The 19,945-nt window shown below is 40.0% G+C and overlaps 1 protein-coding gene across 4 annotated transcripts; it reads right to left on the bottom strand.

Moving 5' to 3' along the window:
* Nucleotides 1–122: 122 nt before the first annotated feature.
* Nucleotides 123–18,797, bottom strand: PFKFB1 (6-phosphofructo-2-kinase/fructose-2,6-biphosphatase 1). 4 transcript variants are annotated; one of them, XM_070938105.1, is made up of 17 exons: nt 18,680–18,797; nt 17,843–17,960; nt 15,931–16,071; nt 14,637–14,762; nt 14,415–14,511; nt 12,939–13,005; nt 12,771–12,845; nt 10,108–10,164; nt 8,490–8,611; nt 4,328–4,535; nt 3,371–3,517; nt 2,999–3,103; nt 2,631–2,760; nt 2,259–2,321; nt 1,130–1,194; nt 757–894; nt 124–341 (listed from the first exon to the last, which is right to left on the bottom strand). In XM_070938105.1, the coding sequence occupies exons 3-17, from the start codon at nt 15,980–15,982 to the stop codon at nt 282–284; spliced, it is 1,512 nt and encodes a 503-aa protein (XP_070794206.1). In that variant the 5' UTR covers nt 15,983–16,071; nt 17,843–17,960; nt 18,680–18,797; the 3' UTR covers nt 124–281. The 4 variants fall into 4 exon arrangements, with proteins under 4 accessions (XP_070794205.1, XP_070794208.1, XP_070794206.1 ...); XM_070938106.1 differs by lacking the exon at nt 17,843–17,960; XM_070938104.1 differs by lacking the exons at nt 15,931–16,071; nt 17,843–17,960; nt 18,680–18,797 and adding an exon at nt 15,571–15,671 and having other exon boundaries at nt 123–341.
* Nucleotides 18,798–19,945: the final 1,148 nt, after the last annotated feature.

Here is a 19,945-nt window from a genome sequence, read left to right as displayed (position 1 = left end):
ACCATCCAGTCAGAGTTGAAGAAGCTTCTTGGATGAGAAGCAAAACGTCTTCAAAGAAAAACCAGAAAGTCCAATTGCCTCTTGAAAAAGCACTTTTGGGACAACCATGATTTGAGAATCCCCAAAGACATTTTGAATGAGATATGTCTACATGTATAAAGTGATACAAAGTAGTTCAGAACTTGCATTCCAGTTATGTTTCTCTAGATGGCACTGTATATCTATATTAGTAATAGAACCTCTTAATAAAGTCAGTTTATTTTTGTTTTTAGTGTTTAAGTTTAATAATGGTCTGGCACGGTGTCTAGGGCTTCCGTAGGATCTCGTGACACATCAACATTCTGCAAGAAGACAAAGGAAAGAAAGACTTTAAAGCACCACTATGACCTAAAAAGGAAATACAGTGAAGAACTGAAGCCTGTCTACATCCATTTATATTAGTCATTTCAAGTATCCGGAGTGTTAGAATTATAGCCAGTGTATCTTGGCTCTGTTTCTCAACTCTGCCCTTGGGCAGAGAAGAGTAGTTCTACCACTTCTTTCAGTATAGACCCATTGCAGAATATTGGACTAGTTCTTGTCAACTACATATGGTTTTCTTGTGAATAATTTGGCACCATGAAATTGTGTCTTTGGGCTTCGAAGGAATTTCTCAAGGGCAGGTTAGTAAAAGCATTGAGATAGCACAGCAAAGCACAGCGAGTCCGATGTGGCAGAATTAGGTTAGGGAGTCAGGTGAAGAGAGGATTCTTTTACCTGAGGGTCAAACAGGCAAGAGGGAGGAGAGCGCCCCAGATCTTTCCAGCAGGGTTGTTTGGTGGGCTCAGGGCTAGCCATTGGCACAGCGCGGTAGTGCCGATACAAGGGGGCCTGGCTAGCTTTGTAGGAAAAATGCTAAGGGTGTTTTGGGGGCGGGGAGTGAAGATAAGAGGAAAATATTACATAGAGAGATGCAACTCTGAATACAATGATCTTTAACAGGAGCACCTGTCAAGTCAATAACCAGGAATACACAATGGGGCTGAAAAGCTTCAGGTCATACAAGCCCTTTGCCAATCACAGCTTCCTTCACAACCTCTTTCCAAAGGTTTTCATATAAAATCTCCCATGTGACAGGAATCCTCCTTACCGTGGGGCGTTCCCGGTGTGTATTCACAGCCTCAATATTGAGAAAAATGGATTCCACCTCGCAGCCTGTCCCCAAAAGAATGAACCCCCAATTACTGATGGGAGATAGGAGTTCCAAACACTCATTCACTGCCAATGGCTTTATCAGCTTCAAGATGACCTGCTACGCCTGCACGAACTCCCTTCTCTGAAAATAGTCATGACTTGCATTGGTTGGCATGAATACCTGATTTGGAACTGCCAGTTTTTTCCTTTTAATTGAGCAGAATTAAAATGGCTGGAACTCCAGTATGGCGGTTATTGCCAATAGGCTGCTGATTGGTCACAGAAACGCAATGTTGTGCAGTGTGCAGAGATGAATATAGAAGAGGAGATGTGTAGCTTTGTTCAGGTAGATGTTTAACGACTGTAGGTGTCAAATTCAATACGACCCACAGGGCCAGCCTGGAAATATCAAAGGACTGGCCCGTGGTGCCTCTGCTGGCCAAAACGGGCCATGTGCACTCCCCCTGTTTTTGGCCTCCACGGCCTATAGCACTCTGCCAGCCAAAAACTTGTTGCGGGGGGGTCCACGTGGCTCATTTTTGGCCAGCAGATTGCTGTTGGAGGAGAACTACAATGTTGATCCGGCCCTCAAAGAAATCCAGTTTGATACCCCTGCCTTAGCTAATCTTAGAGAAGTTAAGCAGGATTGGATTTGTCTAGTAAGACAGCTAAAAAGTACTAGGACTGTAGCTTACAGTGGACAGAGAAGTAAAAAAAAATCAAGAAAGTAGCAACAGCAAACTACATTAGAGTCAATAAATTGGAAAAGACTGTACAGGCCAGCAATTCTTGCTTTTTCTCCCTGCATGTTCCACAGTATTCATACAAGTAGGAAAAGTCCCTGAAGGAATGTATCAATGACTGTACGTAGCCACAAAATGGGAGGAAGCTTATTAACTTTAGAGAACAATTTACTACCAACCACTATTTGATAACTTTAGGTAGCAATATGAGTATATTATATTTTGTTTTGCAATAAATTCATCTTCAGTGCCTAATCACTGGCTATCTCTGCATGCTCCCCTAAAACAGACTTCTGATTTTTGCTGTCCAAATGGATCTTTGATCAGGAAGAAGGGACTTACCGTATGCCACAGGGGTGAGCTTGAGAACAGTGTGCAATGGGCACTTGAGGTATGGCAATTCCTCTGAAAAAGAAGAATGGCAAATGAAACAAACGTGATCTCTAGAACTACACTGAGAGTCTAAGGAAAAGGAAGAACTGGTGCATAAGAACAATCCATCCAATTTGCAAAAGCAACGTCTTGCAATCTAAAGGAGAAAAGTTTAATTTTTTTCCACTGGCAAGTGTTACGGGAAGAGAAAATGCCTTATATACAGGAAGAATCATACACTGAAGGTTTTGCCACCATCTGCTTCCCAGGCTCTTAGCTGAGAAGACTAAATCAGGAAGGGGGAGAGGAAAGTCTTGCAATGTGGAAAAATGGTTCTGGTACCTGCACTTTTGTCCAGGAAGTAGGCAAGGAGGCAGCGCATGACAGCTTGGTGGCAAATTACCAGCACATTCTCTTGTCGTTCCAGCTCCATGATGACCGGCTCCAGGCGCTGCACCAAATCTTCATAGGACTGAAGGAAGAAATTTGGAGAGGCCTCTCTGTTGGTGTTGATTTAGATTAGAATTTTTGTCCTGCTTTTCGTTATAACCTTAAGGGTGACTTCAATTTTAGCCGTTTTTCTTTGATTAGTGATAATACTTTCTTTGCCCATCCTCCTCTGTTCCTGGGAGCATGTTAGAGTTGCCCATTTCCCCCTTTTGTAACATGCTACCTAAATCCACCCATGTTCCAGATTGTACAGTTCTTACTTCTCCTTTAGGATAGCGGTAGCGGTATTTGTCCTGATCTCGCAGGGCAAACTCTTGTGGATAACTGGCCTGGATTGCTTCATAAGTCATCTCCTCACAGACACCCTGAAACAAATGCAGGATTTGGAATCCCTGAGTTCTGGACACTGAGAAGAAAAGACAGCTGAAAGAAAGTTTATGAAGAAGCAAAGTATCAGGTTTCTCTCATATGCTTTCCGCAGGATGAGGCTAAAGAAGGGACTCTGGTCTTGAGAGTTAGGCCTCTCTTGGTCATAGAAGGCAATTTGCGGTAAATGAGAGTGAGAGAAATGTGCAATCCTAAGGGCTACCTTCCAATTTAAGAACCAGGATGTGTTAAAGATAGCTTCTCACCGCATCAATCTCATTCAATGCTTTCCACTGTTCATAGGGCACATGCAATGCTTCTGCTGTTTGGATTGTGCGTTTCATGTGGCTTGTCCAGACCTTGAGGTCACGGATATCCTGGGAACGGATGAAGTTGGCCAAAGCACAGGCATACTGACAAAGAAAGGGAGGGTGGGAAAAAATATGGAAAAAATGTTAGATATGAATCACCCAAAGGACTCGGCACATTTGCCCCAAGAGTACTCTGGCCATTCTGACACTGCTTATCTCCAGTGGCTGCTTAAGGATGAACAGACTGTAACTACAGCGCAGGTGGCTAGATTGTGCGCAGCAGCACTGGGGATTCGTCGGAAACGTGATTAATCCACCTTAACAAATTTTACACAACTAATATGGCAAAGCCTTTTGCATTACTATTTCTTTGCATTTTAGTATTTAATGACTACAGGCCTCGCAGTTTATGGATTGTTACTATCGTATAGTTAGGCCATGTGTAACTGACAGACTGGATGCCAAATTGTGATTTTAATATAGATTTTATCTGTTATTTATTACTTTTATTCTAGAATTTTTAACTGGATGTTCATTGAGTGTTTTTCTTTGTTCTTGGCTCTGGTCTTTGACTGTAATAAACTTGATTTGACCTGGTTTGGTTTGATTCAACTCCAGGCAACTGCCTGGACTAGTCCTTAGAGTTTTCCTGGTAAGATTTTCAGAAGTGTTTTGCTTTTGCCTCTCTCCTGGCTGGGAGAGAGTGACTGATTCAAAGTCACCCAGATGGTTTTTTATGCCTAAGGAAGAAATGGAACTCACAGGTTCTTTCTGCGAGTGCTAGCTTGGTGCTTCAATCACTACATCAAACTGCTGAATTTATCCACTGCTGATGCTTTTATGCTGCTTGGCCTGACTTGAAACAGCTAACATGCAACAACATACCAAGATATAACAATGTGATAAGCATACCTGTTTGCCACGCTCAGATAGCCCAGAGTCACCCCCAATGCACCCCCGGAGGTTAAGCTCGCTCTCCCCGTGCCGACTGAGGTAGATGGAGCGGGGTGTCACATGGATATTCATCAGGTAATAAACAGTGCGACTCTGTACGTGGTCCTGAACCCTGTTCACTAGGTACCGACTGCCAACATTGAAGATCTTAATGTAGGACAGGGAACTAGAGTAAGAAGAATAACCAAATCACATTTGAGGAGCCATTCTTTTGGATGGATGGATCCATTTGTTAGTTATAATCAGGACTGGGAAAACTCTGGCTTTCCCAGATGTTTGAATTATGACTCTCTGCCATCGTTACCATCTATCATGGGCTTTCTGGGAGTTTAGCTCAACAGCTTTGTGGGATAACCAATTCACCACTCTCATGGATTAAGCACTCAACGTTTCTTAGTGCCTGCTTTTCTTTAAATATTGGTTTTAAAAAATGTGGCATTTTTAACCAGCATAATTCACTTCTGATTCGTTCCTAACATCTAATATTTTACTACCAATTTTCAGTACTGGTATTAAACGTTCGCCAAAATTATACCAGCTTTCCCTAACCCTATCTCCAAATGTGTTGGGCTTAGAATTGGGAAATGTAGTCACATGGCAATAGATTGGAAAAGACTGTATTACCAGAATACAGGTAGTCCTCAACTTATGACTGTTCGCTTACTGACCGTTTGAAGTTACAATGGTACTGAAAAAGTGACTTATGACCGTTTTTCACACTTAGGACCAGTAGTGGGTTCCTCCCGGTTCGGCCAAGCCAGTAGCGGTGACAATATGATGTCACCGAACCAGTTCTCTTTGTTCGGGAGCTTGGCCCTCCCACCCCCCACCCCACCCCCGCATTATTCTTACCTTTTATTTGGCCCCACCCCCAATCTATTGCTGCCTCCTGAGTCCCAGCTGATCGGCTAGAAGGAAAAAAACTTTTAAACTCTTGCTGCGGGGCTTCAAAGGACCGCCCTACAGCTGATTAGTGTTAAAAGGCAGTGTGGTGGTAGATCGGTGCCTCCAAAAACAAATGGGTAGACCGGTGCTTCCAAAAACGAATGAGTAGATCGGTGCCTCCAAAAACAAATGGGTAGACCGGTGCCTCCAAAAACAAATGAGTAGACTGGTACAGCTCTGCAAGCAGTTAAAAGCCTGGTAGACCAGTACCTCTGATAAATCCTAAAGAATTGTCACATGACCATTAAGCCATGCCCACAAAATAAGCCACACCCACAGAACCGGTAGAAAAAAAATTTAGAACCCACCCCTGCTTACGACTGTTGCAGCATCCCCATAATCACATGATTTACATTCGGATGCTTGACAATTGGTCCATATTTATGAAGGCTGCAGTGTCCTGGGGTCATGTGATCCCCTTTTGTGATCTTCAGACAAGGAAAGTCAAAGGGGAAGTCAGATTCACTTAACAAAGGTGTTACTAATTTAATAACTGCAGTGATTCACTTAACAAATGTGGCAAGAAAAATCGTAAAATGGGGCAAAACTCACTTAACAAATTTCTCACTTAGCAACATAAATTTTGGGCTCAGTTGTGGTTGTAAGTTGAGAACTACCTGTAAAATACAAGATGGGGTCCATTTATCATAGAATTAAGTGTTTTTTTTTAAGAACGTCTCCTATAGCATATTCTCAGAAATTTTATCTTTTGATTAAGAAGAATGGAGATAGAATATTCATCACAAAATTAAATAAGCAAAAATTAATTTTGGAATACTATATACAGTAGACCATAGCTCTGGTACATACCAGTACTAGATATACGAATAAAATAGAATTATAGAGATGAATTCTAGCCTGTGATGCAATGATTAGATAACTAGCAGGCACTGTGAGAATGTCAGCCTTCTTAAAAACTTCCCAACCTTTGCTAACAGATTAACAATTACATGGATATTGTTTTACTGGAAAACTCACTTGAAGATGGGTGGGTTAAATATAAAAGATAAAGTACTTGTTTTGTATTCCTTAGTAGAAAGAATGCCATCTTGCGATTCACCTCCAGCCTCTAGTGAACACATTATTGTCTCTGGTTGGGGGAACTGCATCATTTATTTCTGACTGTGGTCTAATTTATTGGAACTGTTGCAATGATAGTAACTGAATAACTACAATTTTTCTAAAAGGTTAATTTAGTTCCAGGTAGAAACTCATGTCTCAACTTGCCTCCCAGCTCTTTACTCTCTGTACTTTCTCTTCCCCACCCTTTCTCCATTATTTTCTTCTCCCCACCCTTCAAAGAAAGTTCCAAATCTGTTCCAAATCCTGCCTTTTCCCGTATGCATTGTTCAGAATCTAATTATTCTCTTCCTATTAACTCAGTTGCTGTTTCAACACGCAAAACACATTCATAGCTGTTTTGGAAAAAGTGCTTAGTTGTAAAAATGTCAACCTGCTATCGTTTCAGCTTCCTAACTCACAGCGACTTTTAAATGTGACAGGAGAATGGTGGCCAGATAACCTTGAGAGGATCTCAGTGTGTTTGTTGTTCCATATATATTGACAAATAGGAAGGTGCAAAATACTGGAAATTACTTTTTTTCTTAGACTGGTAGGAGAAGGAACATCTGTAACTGTACAAATGATGGTAGTTCACAGCAGAAGCATCTACAGAATCTGGCAATTTTGTCAAAATGACAAAACACCACACAGGCCCCTCCATGTATGTGTGTGTGAATGTGTGTGTGTGTGTGTGAGATGCCACAACATGCCTACAAAAGGATTGAAGCTTGCAACATGATGGCACACAAGTTAAATTATTTAGGTGTCTTCCCTCCCTCAGTTCTGATAACATGACATGGATTAGGTAACATAATTTGAGGATATACTGTACCCAGAGTGGCTCATGGTATTCTCTGTGTATCATAAGAGGCAGAAATGAAAGTTATTGTGGACAGTTTCTGATTGTGATCTGTTTTGTGACAGATCTGGAGGCTGAAATAATGCTGGCAGTGTGAAAATTCTTACCATCAGTACCTAACATATACATTTTACCCATTTCCACAAATATGAAAGATAAAAACCGACCATTAAAATCTGGTGCCAGTTACAGAATACATTTAATTTATTTTCATTACATGCAAATGCATTGTCATATCTGGAATTGTGTATGCATATTGTGTGAAGCAGCAGCAGATGCCTTCCTTTCTCACCCATCATTTCTTCATTCCACCCCTTAAACAACTTTTTATGGATAGCCAGGGGTCTCTTGTTGAAATTATAGATACTCAAAATCGAACCGGCAACACAATTCTTGGCAGTCCACTTCTTTTACTTTAGTGGAAGGCACACAGTTTTTCCCAAAATCTTTTATACTATCATGAGCAGTGCACATTTTTTAGGGGGGGGGTGGGGGTGGGACAGTGCTGAAATCTAAAATTTGTTACTACAGGTTCCGTGGGCGTGGCTTGGTGGGGGGGGTAATGTGACTGGATGGGCATGGCCAATTTTTTTCTTTACTTTTAAAACCATTTTTTCTACAACCTCTTCAGCGAAGAGGTTGTAAAAGAATGCTTTCAAAAGGCTCTGACGATCCCAGCTGAGTTGCCTGATCGGCAGAGGCTTTTTTTCTTTTAAATGCCTCTGACAATCAGGCAACTCAGTTGGATCATCAGAGGCATTTAAAAGAAAAAAAGCCTCTGCCAATCAGGCAACTCAGCTGGGATCCTCAGAGGCTTTTAAAAGCATTTTTTCTACAACCTCTTCAGAGGTTGTAGAAAAAATGCTTTTAAAAGCCTTTGAGGATCCCAGCTGAGCCGCACGATCATCAGAGGCTTTTTTTTTTAACTTTTAAAAGCATTTTTTCAGCCAAAGAGGTTGTAGAAAAAATGCTTTTAAAAGTAAAAAAAAAGCCTCTGATGATTGTGCAACTCAGCTGAGTATGGTGGGGGGGCAGGTATTTTTGCTACCAGTTCTCTGAATCATCCGCCTCCATCCAGCGATCCGATCCGAACCGGGAGCATTTCACCCCTGGGGTGGGGGGGACTTTTTAAGCTTAATATCTTTTTGATGCTATGTTTTGCAAGCCACTGAAAATTCAAATGCCCTGCAATGCAGACGGCCTTGAATGTACCTGCCCAACCCCAACACAGTAGCAGAGACATTCCCTCCTTACCTGTCCAACTCATCATCTAATGGCTGATAGGTTTTCTGGTAACAGTCAATCCTCTTGAGGAAATCCTCCACCACTTCATCCCGGTTACAGTCCTTGTAATCAGGACTGGTTAGCTTCACTTGCTGTGGGTGGTTGGTACACCAGGCAAGAAGAGAACATAGGATGGGGATAGAGAATATGATAGAGAGAGACACCCAATCAGCCTGGTGATCTTTGTTATTATCCAGATTAGTATGAGTCTAGAAAGCCAGGGAAGAAGGAGGTGTCCTCAGCTTTACATCTCTACCCCAGACTGGGTAAGGAAATCTGTCAAGGTACTGATCCACTTTTGGGAAACTGGATCTGGATGGGAGGGACACTGAGACTTTGGCTCAATGCTTACAAGACTAAGTGGATCTGGCTGTCGAGTCCTCCTGGGTTGGGAACATTCACATCTTTGTCTTGGATGGGACTTGATTTCCCCATCAAGACCTGTGTACAACTTGGGAGAGTCCTCCTGGATTCACAGCTACTGCTGAAAGAGCCAATGGCAGCTGTGGCCAGGAAAGCCTTTCCAGAGGTATATTGTGTATATTGCTTTCTTCAACCAGGGGACCCTGCAGACTGGACTACTTCAATGTGTTCTATAGGGCTGCCCTTGAAGATCATTCAGAAGCAACAGCTGCTTCAAAATACAGCAGCATGAGCAGTAACTTCTCATTGTGGCCACATGTCACCACTGTATTGGCTGCCAGATGGTTTCTCAGTGCAATTCAAGGTGCTGGGTGTTACCTTTAAAGCCCTTCATGTCACAGGGCTTGGTTACCCGAGGAACCACCTTTCTTTCACTGTTTCTGCCTTTCCAATACATTTGGACAGAGTGGGTACACTTCAGGTCCCTTATATTAAATGCTGCCAACCTGTGAGACCTAGGAAGTGTGCCTTCTCCCTTACAGTCACATCCTCTGGAACAGCATTCTCCCAGAGATATGGATGGTGCTTACTGTCCTAGGGTTTCCAAGAGCCCTTAAAACCTGGCTTAGGTCCCAGACCTGGACTTAATATTTGGGGGAAGGATGATGTGGCTATTGTACTGTTTTCCAAGTCTGTTGTGTTGTTTACGTTTTCAATTGTTTTATCTTGTACTTGATTTTGTCAGCCACTCAGAATCTGTTGGAGTGGGCAGCTAGGATGGATGGATGGATGGATGGATGGATGGATGGATGGATGGATGCAGTTATTCACTATCTAGCTTTCTCTTGTGGTGCTTCACAACTCTCTTCTTCATGCACTTATCAGCTGTTGTTTCAGGCTGCTTTTTACCACCGATTTAACAATTTTCTGGAATACAGTACTATTATTTCACAGTAGCTCTACTCCAGTAGCACTAAACCCCTGCCCCAAAGGAGCTCCATTATCAGTTGTTAATAGCTGACTGTCAGTTTACTTTTGAATACCACAAAAAACCCTTGCACCAAACCTGAATGAATTTTAAGATGGCCAACTCCCATCCCTTTGAACTATGCAAATGAATGCCCCTGAATATGGAGAGATATAGATTTTATAACTGGCTTTAGCTCTCTTCCAGACTTTAAACATCACCAAAATATCTGACAGAAGGCACAGAAAGGAGTTTTACCTTGATATTTTCCTGAATGATGTCCGGATCATCACAGATGGATTCAATGAAGAAAACCTCCAGTGGCAGATGGAGGGGTCACGGAAAGAGAAAAAAATATTATTTAGTCAGCCACCAATCAGCTATTACAACTAGTGAAAACAATTAATTTCAGAGAGGAAAGGATATGAAATCGCCGTAATTTATGATTTGATAATTTAAATTTAAAGTATGATTTGATTGCTTATTTGTATCCTATGACTATCATTAAGTGTTATACCTTATGATTTTTGATGAATGTATCTTGTCTTTTTATTTATACTATGTAAATAATGCATATGCACCAAGACAAATTCCTTGCATGTCCAATCGCACTTGGCCAATAAAGAATTCTATTCTACTTTATTCTATTCTATTCTATTCTATTCTATTCTATTCTATTCTATTCTATTCTATTCTATTCTATTCTATTCTATTCTATTTGCTCCTGACAAAAGCATTTTCTTCTATTATACAAATTTTGCAGTTGTTGTATTTTTATGTAAGCCTTCAAAATCTACTGGAAGTATGAGATGTGGTGGTGGTAGTGGGGAGAGAAAGGCAAGTGAATGTACATGGCGGTTAGATGCCTAATCTACTATGCAACCTGCAAATCTAGTTACGAAAAAACAACAGCCCTGCTGGGTACCTTCCAGATGTGACATCTCATATTGGCATTTTAACATAAACCGTGATTTAAAGGATTTTGTGAATTCCAAGTGACCAGGGCAATAGGCAAACTGAAGTATCTAGGAAATGTCCCGTATTGGGGGGGGGAAGGATGTATTTTTGTCCTTCCTTCCCTAACTAAAAATGGGGAGCAAACTTAGTGAGTTTACATTTATTTTGGAATAAAAGAAAAAAAATAACTATAATCTTAAGAATGTAAAGAATTTGAAATTAATGGCCAAAGCTGAAGAAGATTTTAATTCCAAATTAAATTCAATTTAATTTAATTCAAGAAAGTGATAAATGAATTAAGGGAACAGACAACTTTGAAATACTAGGGGTTTTGTTATGATTTTGAAAATAATAATATCAATAAAGAGGACCTTCATGGGAACTAAATTATTTAGTTTACCTTAAATTATAATAAAAATTTGAGGCTTTATGTTTTCAGAAATTGGATACTAGAAGGGGCTAAATATTCTAGGCATAAAAGAAAAATGAAGAGGCAGATTTGCCTTTCATCAGCATTGAGACAAAATAACAGATCATGGTATGCCATTTGAAATACTCCAGGAGACATTTGAAGAATCAGGACAGAAACTGGGAGCTACAGTGTCAGCAGCGATGTCTGCTTCTACAGCTAGATTATGTCCAAAACGATATTTAAAAGGAAATGACAGTTATGAAAGAGAATATCTTGGAAGATCTATAGGACAAAGAGCTAAAACAAGTCTCATCTGAAGCAGAAATATTACAATATAAAGAAGTTATTGAAATACTGGAAAATGAAAAATATATGGATTATAAAACAGAGAGGACAGTTAAAGTGGAAATACCAACGATAAGCGAAAAGATGACTTGGACAATGCCTCATTATTGGATTTACAAAAGGGATTTAAGCCTTGAAGTAGCCTTCGAGGTGGGAAAAAGAAAATCTGAAGAGAGAGCAAATCCTCTGATAACATCCGAATGAATTAAAGATCAAGATTCCTAGAAGCAAATGGAAAGAGCAGAAAGACATGTTTCTATAAAATTCTTGAAATCTTTTATGGACTTTGGCTGAGACCAGGACTGAAATGTTAATGATTTATGGATTTGTGTCTAGGTAGAGGATGGGCAATGGGAAGAAGAGATACTTGCATGTAATTTTATAGGGGATGAAGAATAAATGGTGTTTGTAACTTATTGTAATGAAGATCAGAAGTCACTCCTTTAAATATTTCTTTTCTTATTCTTATTTTTTTCTTCTTTCTTTTTTCTTGCACTTTTTATTTTTTTTTCTTTTCCTTTTCCTTTCTGAGTTTAGTCTGCATTATCTTGTTTCTTTAAAAACAACTTCGAATAAAATTATTTTTAAAAATATCATCCTCATCTAATCACAGCCAAAACTGTGACTCAAGTCTCACCTAACTGACAATTAGGACTGCTTAATTTGCTTTAAGAACTGAACTGCATTGTCTTAGTAGGTATTCTAGAATAAAAAATTACTGGTGTTACTTGTTTTTGAATATCTTAATGGCTTATAATGATAGATGAATGTAACAAAAAGAATTTTGAACTTTGCTTCTTCTGCATTGTAAATGAAAGTTAGGAAGCAAATTAAGTAAAGGTAAGTAAATAAAAGAAAAAAAAGCCCAGTTTGCTTAATTCAGTCTGTATTTTCAAATCTGAATTTGCCTCGTGGCAAAGAGTGTACGTAGAATAGGGCACAGACCCAGCATTGCAACTGAACAGGGTGACAAAGTCCAGATTTCAAAACTACAAGGTGAGATCAGGACAAGAACTGAAATTGATTTGATTAAACATTAATTTGATTATTTTCCAGTCATATACTTAATTTCTTCCTTCTATAGTTTTAAAAAATTACAACCTTGAGGATCTCTAAGGGTTTGGCACTCAAGGCCTTGCAAATTTGCACACAGCTCTAGGTCATCACACCCTGTTGTTCTTATGGGCTCTTTATTTCCCCCGCTTACTTTGTAGCCATTCTCCTTGGCAAACTGCAAGATAAGGGCACGGCGTTCCTGTGTAGTGTTAGTGGCATCGAAAACCTAGGTAATGGAGAAGACAAGGCCACTGAATTGGCATACAGCCTGAAATAGGTGACAATAGGATTAGATCTACATGGGCTTTTGCTGTCTTACCGCCACTTGTCCCTCTTCCATGCTCAGATAGATTTGGACATCCCGAAGAGCTGCTAATGCACACTGTCTAAAAGAGATAGCAAGGAAGAGGTCACACAATATAATCCATTGTTGTGGCAGCACCAAAATAAATAAATAACAACCAACCACCACATTAACAAAAAACCAAAAAATAAATATAGAAATATGGAACAGGCAAAGTGCCTTTCTAGCTGACCAAGCTACCTCCTTGAAGTTTGAGGAGATAGGCTAGAAAGAGAATTGGTGGTACTGGAGAAGACTGCTGAAAATACTGTGGACAGCCAAACAAATGGGCCATTGAATGAATCAACCCAGAATTCTCACTCAAGGCACAAACGGCCAGGCTCAAATTATCCTACTGTGGATGTTATGTGAAGACCTAGCTCTCTGGAGAAGGTTCTTATGCTGGAAAAGGTGGAACGAAAGAGATGAAATGAACGACCATCATCGTTCAGTAGCAATGAATGCACAGTAGGAAGACCTGAAAGGTCAGGTTAGGGTCAGATTGTCATGGAGGAAACCAATCTATGTGTCCGCTAACAGTCAACACCAACTTGATGGCACATCATCAATCAATCAAATTATGTTTCACATGTTGAATCTTTGAAACATTCTTTTTGTATTAACAACTATGTTTTTTTTTTTTATTAAATTCAAGAGGTAGTGGGAATGCTGACTTTTCCTCTATGGCCTCCCCTTTTCAGCATCTTTATAATGTAATATCAACAATTATTTTTTCAGTAGCACATAAAGATGTGTGGAAGGTTTCAGGTGCATTATTTAGAGCTGTGGTGGCACAGTGGTTAGAATTCAGTACTGCAGACTGAATGGCTGCCTGCAATTTGGCAGTTCGAATCTCACCAGGCTCAAGGTTGACTCAGCCTTCCATCCTTCCGAGATTGATAAAATGAGGACCCAGATTGTTGGGGGCAATATGTGGACTCTGTAAACTGCTTAGAGAGGGCTGTAAAGCACTTTGAAGCAGTATATAAGTCTAAGTGCTATTGCTATTATTTCAGCCATGTTTACAAAAAACAAAAATGTGGTCTTGCCAAGACCCATATCCCCTGGTCCCCAAATGTCATGCAGGGGGCCAATGTGAGGCGACAACTCAATTGGGCACCAGATTCTTTGTCCCATATGACTGTTTTAAAGGCTTTTTTTTTACGAGAACATTAAATGGGAAGATAGAATATTGGAAAATAAAATGCTACAATCAAGGATAATAGTTATTTCCAAGAATGCTCCTGGATCCCATATATGGCACAGAAATATCTTTGGAAAACAAAAACTAAGGGTTGTATTTGAAAGCTCCTTATTTGCTGCCCCTCTCCCCAAGTTAAATCGAACTAAGACTTCGGAGGGCATCCTGGCAGACTACGGTGGGCATTGTGGTAGGAAACAACCTCCTCCGTCTTCTCCACTATACCAATCAGATCTGAATAAGCTCCTCACCTCCGGATCTGCATAGCTTCCTCATTGTCTGGGCGGAAGAACTCATAATTCTTGTATGTCTGGACGGCTTCACGGCGATACTGTCCAACATTGAACACTAGGGAGATGGAGACTAGGATGGCTTGGTATTTTTAAGTAAGTCCTTCTCTGTTGGTTTACGAGGTTCTCCCTCTGCCCTTTGATTCCATTCACCTAGAATGAATCATTTATTCCCTTCCATACCTTTTGTGGGGATCCCAATCCAGTTGAGATAGCGAGTGAGCTTTTTAGAGATGTAAGTTTTTCCCCGTGCTGGCAATCCTACCATGATCACCATAGTTGGTGAATTGGTGAACTGTGGCACTGAGGCTGAAGAGAAATGGAAAAAGGAATAGAGACTGAGCCTAATTTCGTGATGAGATTCAGGAACTCACAAAACAGAGAGAAATGGTGTTCTGTCTAATACATACAAACCTTTTCTGGTTTAGCATTAAAACTCTGAATCCTAAAGCAACCAATAGAGTCTTTCAGTAAAACCTACAGCACAGCAGACTATTGTGGGATAGATAACAGTTAACCCAGGACTTTTCCACCTTGGTGATCTCTGGATTCATAGTCATTAATTTGCAGGATTTTCTGGCCAGCATGACCATTATTGTGAATTCTGGAAGTTGGAAGTCCATACATGGCTGGGGAGCAAATGATTGGGAAGATTAGAGTCTCTCCCACTCAGGAAGATTGAACTCAGAGACCAAACTTGAAGATGTTCAAACCTTCCCTCATCGTAAATGCTTATTGCCTGAGCAAGTTGGGCCTTAGAGAGTCCTTGTGACTCCTTAGGGTTGCACACAGCCTTCTGGCTAATTTCAAAACTCCTCTACAAGAGATCAGGCTTCCTGCTTGGGAGAGAGAGGGAAGGAGTATTAGAAAGAAAAATAAAAAGGGGGTGTCAGAGACAGAGTGATCTCCTTCCCACTTCTGGCCTTGGCACTAGCCACTGATTGCTTTAGCCCTCATTTTCATAAAGCTCCCGTATATTATCCCTGCAAAAACACAGCTTCAGAAGATTTGGTTCTGCCCTGCCTTGCCCTTCCCTTTTCAAACCTCCTGTCGTCGTCAAGAGAGCTTAGCTTTTCCTCAAGGGAAAGAGCTGACCCACTTTTTCATCCCAACTCACATCCCCTGCGTTGCTGCAGACGCCTGCTGGTGCGGGGAATCCATACTTTCTGGAGGGGAGTCTGTGTGAGCTCCCCAAACTCTCCAGACATCCTGACAACCGTCTTCCTAGCTTGCAGAACTGGACTGTCTGGCTCTTCCTGAAAGCTCAGCTATGGCTGATCCTGTGTTTGCATATGCATGAAAGATAGGTTCGGTGTTGGACGAGAGGTCGTTGAACTCCCACCTTTGTATACATTACAGATAACTTGCAGCTCACTTCTGGACAAATATGCTTTGCTATTAGGGAGAGAAAGGTCCTGATATCATTTAGAATCACCACTGCAGAAAGTGATGACACACAGACATTGAAAAAACCAACCTGTTTCATTTCTTAGCCTTTGTAATACAGATTTTTTTTTTCCAGCCGACATCAAGGAGGTCTTTCTTTCAACAGCAGAGACCCCGGGTCTTATTTCTTACTTCCAATTCTCTAGAGCGTTCAGCTTCTCTAAATTAAACCCTGCAGTTGAATTCAGTTATGATAATGTGTCAGTATGCACCGTTATTTATTTATTTGACATACTGTATGCATAGATAACTCCTATATTTTAAGTAAGAAATAAGTGAATAAGAATCAGAAATAGGGACAGAGACAGAGGCTTGGATGATGTTTAATCTTAAATGAAGAAATCCAATTCTTTCCACCTATAAAGTGAAATCTTCTCAGTTTTCAATATTTTGTCATCTTTCTTGATGATGATGATGATGATTTGGTATTTTGTTTTTACAGCTACCTGAGCTAGAACTTTGCATTTCTAATAAATGAAAATAGAGAAATGCAAGAATTTGCACAGGTTTGAGCTCTCTGTAACATGGTTATTACCATGGAGAGTTCCAAAGCCCCATTATTTTGTTTTCAGTGGAAAACACTGGTTCACTTTACTTTTAAATCACCATTTGTTTGTTCTCTGGCTTCAAGGCCGAGTGCAGAGCTTGCCAGAGATCATGGCTGGAAGAAATGATCCTGAACTACTACTGAAACTGGTGTCAAGGGCCCAGCCTGCCCTAGGTATGGCTTTGACCCATAATAGTTCACACGCCAAACAAAATGTTGGTGCTACTGGTGTTTACTACGGAATTAGTCCACAAACTAGAATTTCTGAAGAAAACAGAGCTTCAGGCTAGCAGTGGATCTAAGAATTCTAAACTGTGATATTCAAGATTTGTGTTTTATGGGATAATTATAACTTTCAGATTACCTTCAGTAGGTCTATCCCATAATGGTAGTTTAAACTACCACTATGAGGATGTATGTTGGTTTGCTGGCATTCCCCGGGCAATACTGATGAAGATAAACAAGCAAGAGCTGAGATAGGACATCAAAGCCCCTCATCCTCCACGACGCTCATTAATATTTAACAGTACTTAAACAGTAGGATTTTTTTAAAAAAAAAACCACCCACCCCCAAATAATAAAATTCAAACCTCAAAACCAACAAAAGTGCAATGATGTTATTCTTTTTCACTTTAAGAATGTGATCTGAAATGAGCCAAATTTTAAAATGTTCTTGGATTAAAGCCAACTTTTCCTCATCATAAACTGAGAAGGTGCTTCGGCAAATAGATCACAAAATAATATTTCTCAAAACAAAGAAAATGGTTCAGTGGAAAGCGATGCTTTATAAATTTGATTCCAAAGACTGGAATTTGTGTATAAGACTTTCTAGGAGAATTATATCTTTAACCTGGTTGATAATTCAAATTTCTGGTTCTATTCACCATTTCCCTGAATTTTTTCTGCCTATGATCATTTTGGAAACTTCTTTGCCATTATCATATGAATCAGGAAATTTAGCATTTAAAATTTTGATGGAATCCGGATACTATTATGTCCTTTCTTTGAGCATGAGGCAGTAGCTAGCACCAGTTGATCACTATCAAATGAAAACCACTTTCTTCTATTAGAATGTTTTTACATATATAAATCTTTAATAAATGGTTTGAATATACATCAGAAGAGTGTTACACTGAAGTAAGCACAATCCAATGCATTTTTTAAAAAGTCAGATTTTTATATGTTGATATATTTATATTAATTCTCTGGGACTGCCCTGGGACTGATGAAAAATAGGAGATAGTGAAATAATCCACTGACTATAATACAAAATCAAAAGTTATAATTCAATAATAACTACCATACACATTTTATAAGAAGGAAAAATAACATCATGCTGCAGACCTTTCAAAAAATTATTACATTAGAAGACCAGTGACTACATTAGATGACTCACAATGGGATAGTCTTTTAAGTTGTAGGACTAGGATCAGAAAGTCACATTCATATCCATTCACAGTCACTGGGTGACTTTGGGCCTATCGCTTTCTTTCAGCCCAAACTACCTTGTAGAGCTGTTGTGGGAAAGAAAGAGGAGGGATTTTATATATACCACTGCAAAGTCCTGGAAGAAATCTGGCATATAAACCTGATGATTAAAACAAGGGGAAACATGCCAAACTAAAGTGGACTTTTACTACAGAGACATCACATGGAGGTAGAGACCAAAATTAGGTAAGTTTAGTGACATGGAATAAACTAGGTAAAAATCCTTTTAAAGATAAAAATGAATAAAACTCTATTCATCATACTGTTTGGCTATCTTTCTATGTCTTCTTATGCAAGTAGATCAGCTTTGCAGCAAGTTGCTCAATATGTACTCAGCTTCTACCCCCATTTAACATAGACGGCCCTTTTACAAACAACTTTAACCCAAGCTGTATGTCGCAGAGCAAATCCTGGCCATCAATGCTGCCACCTTTCACCTGCCAACATTCTAGGCCAGGAAGTATAATACAAGCTGGGAAGGTTTTGATCGGGCTGAGCTGATGGAGGGGGAGGGGAGGAAGGGAAGGGTGCTATTCACAATCTTGGGTACTTCCCAGTATGAATCATAAACCTACACCAGACAACAAGATGACAGAAGCTATGTCATTCTATGTTTCCCACAAATGGGATCCTTGAGTATTGATTCTAAGACAGCATCCTGCCTATCCGTTAACTCCTTAAAGTACAACTTCTATTGTCCCCCTAGTTTTCTAGTTACCAGATGTATCAATTAAAAAACTCCTACCTGGGATTTTGACAGGTTTTTCCTCCATATCTGATCAATCCTGTTTGTTTTCTAGAAGCCATGGCATTGGAAGGATTGCCTTGTCACTACGGCAAGAACTTTCTTTAGGGGTCAGGTTTCCAGTCATGGTGTCATTAATAATTGTTGCTGAGCTGGAGGCAAAACAATCCAGGGAGTCTTTCCAAAAAAACCCCTTAGCAGAAAAGGTCAGTACTAATATTAGCCTTAAAGTTGGAAGAAGGAGACAGCAGCACCAGATCGTAGGGTAAAGTTGTTGTCTAACCCAGATGGGCAGGAGCACAGAAGATGATATTTTGATCCAAATCCCATTAAAATCATTACAATTTTTAGGTGAGCGTGGGACACTATAACAAGAAGCAGTGTAACATTTGTGTATTTGGATTATCAGAGCCGAAAGTCCCTGGATGAGCTTCTGGTCAGACACTCTTTTCCAGCTCCACATGCTTCACAGGGTTATGGTTGTGGGGATAAAATTTTAGAAGGAAAAGTGGGATAAAAATTAAGTATGCATAATTAACAAACAGGGATTCTTTGTCCAGGTCAAATACATAGCCAACTCTGGGAAACAACAGGCTCCCCCACCCCAAGTTAGCTCTAATGTAAATATGAGATAGACAATTATAGCATAAAGACTGGATCTAGAATAACAGTTTTGAAGAAAAAGGATTTCTGATACATTCATTCCCTACTTGAAATTTCATTCCATTTCCAAGAAGGCTGTACGTAGTCCCACTGAAGAATACATCAGATATTTTACCTCACCCGCCCCTTAATTAATAACCACCGTGGGGATTATGCATGTAACGTCTTGCATTCCTTATATCCTTGTGTGACTCTCTGCCATGAATAAAACTAATAAAACTGTCGTTTTTTTGACAAATTGCTGGATCTGCAAATTTAGCCATGTCCAAGAATTGATTTCAAATGACAAATTCACTCAGTTTGCATTTGCAAACCGCTTTAGTTTGGTCAAGACCGCCTGGGGAGATTATAACCCATGGTTTGACCTTCAAGACAATAAAGTTATTCCGAAGCTTGTAAAGTGGAACTATAAAGAGCTTGAACTTTCCCTTCCAAAAACTCTCTGGCTTTTTGCAAACTCGATTTAAAAAATCACCTGGCTTTCATGGGGATATTAACCTAGCATCCTAGCCTTCCCCTTCTAGCTCCCACATGCTTCAGATTTTGCAGCATGTAAACTTAATTTTACTGTATTGGATTTTATGTTTGCAAACCAAATTAAGA

Source organism: Pituophis catenifer, unplaced genomic scaffold (assembly GCF_029215685.1).
Source record: "Pituophis catenifer annectens isolate HBS135680 unplaced genomic scaffold, rPitCat1.0.hap2 SCAF_2, whole genome shotgun sequence".
Lineage (NCBI taxonomy): Eukaryota > Metazoa > Chordata > Lepidosauria > Squamata > Colubridae > Pituophis > Pituophis catenifer.
Note: the sequence above shows the minus strand (reverse complement) of the source record. Positions and strands in the feature narration are given on the sequence as shown.

Coding starts and splice junctions, on each gene's coding strand:
- PFKFB1 (XM_070938104.1), bottom strand. CDS start 15,661: ATGTCTGGAGAGTTTGGGGAGCTCACACAGACTCCCCTCCAGAAAGTA. Junction 4,536..8,489: donor TTAGATGATGAGTTGGACAG/GTAAGGAGGGAA, acceptor TTCTTACTCTAG/TTCCCTGTCCTACATTAAGA. Junction 3,518..4,327: donor TATCTGAGCGTGGCAAACAG/GTATGCTTATCA, acceptor TTTCTTTGTCAG/TATGCCTGTGCTTTGGCCAA.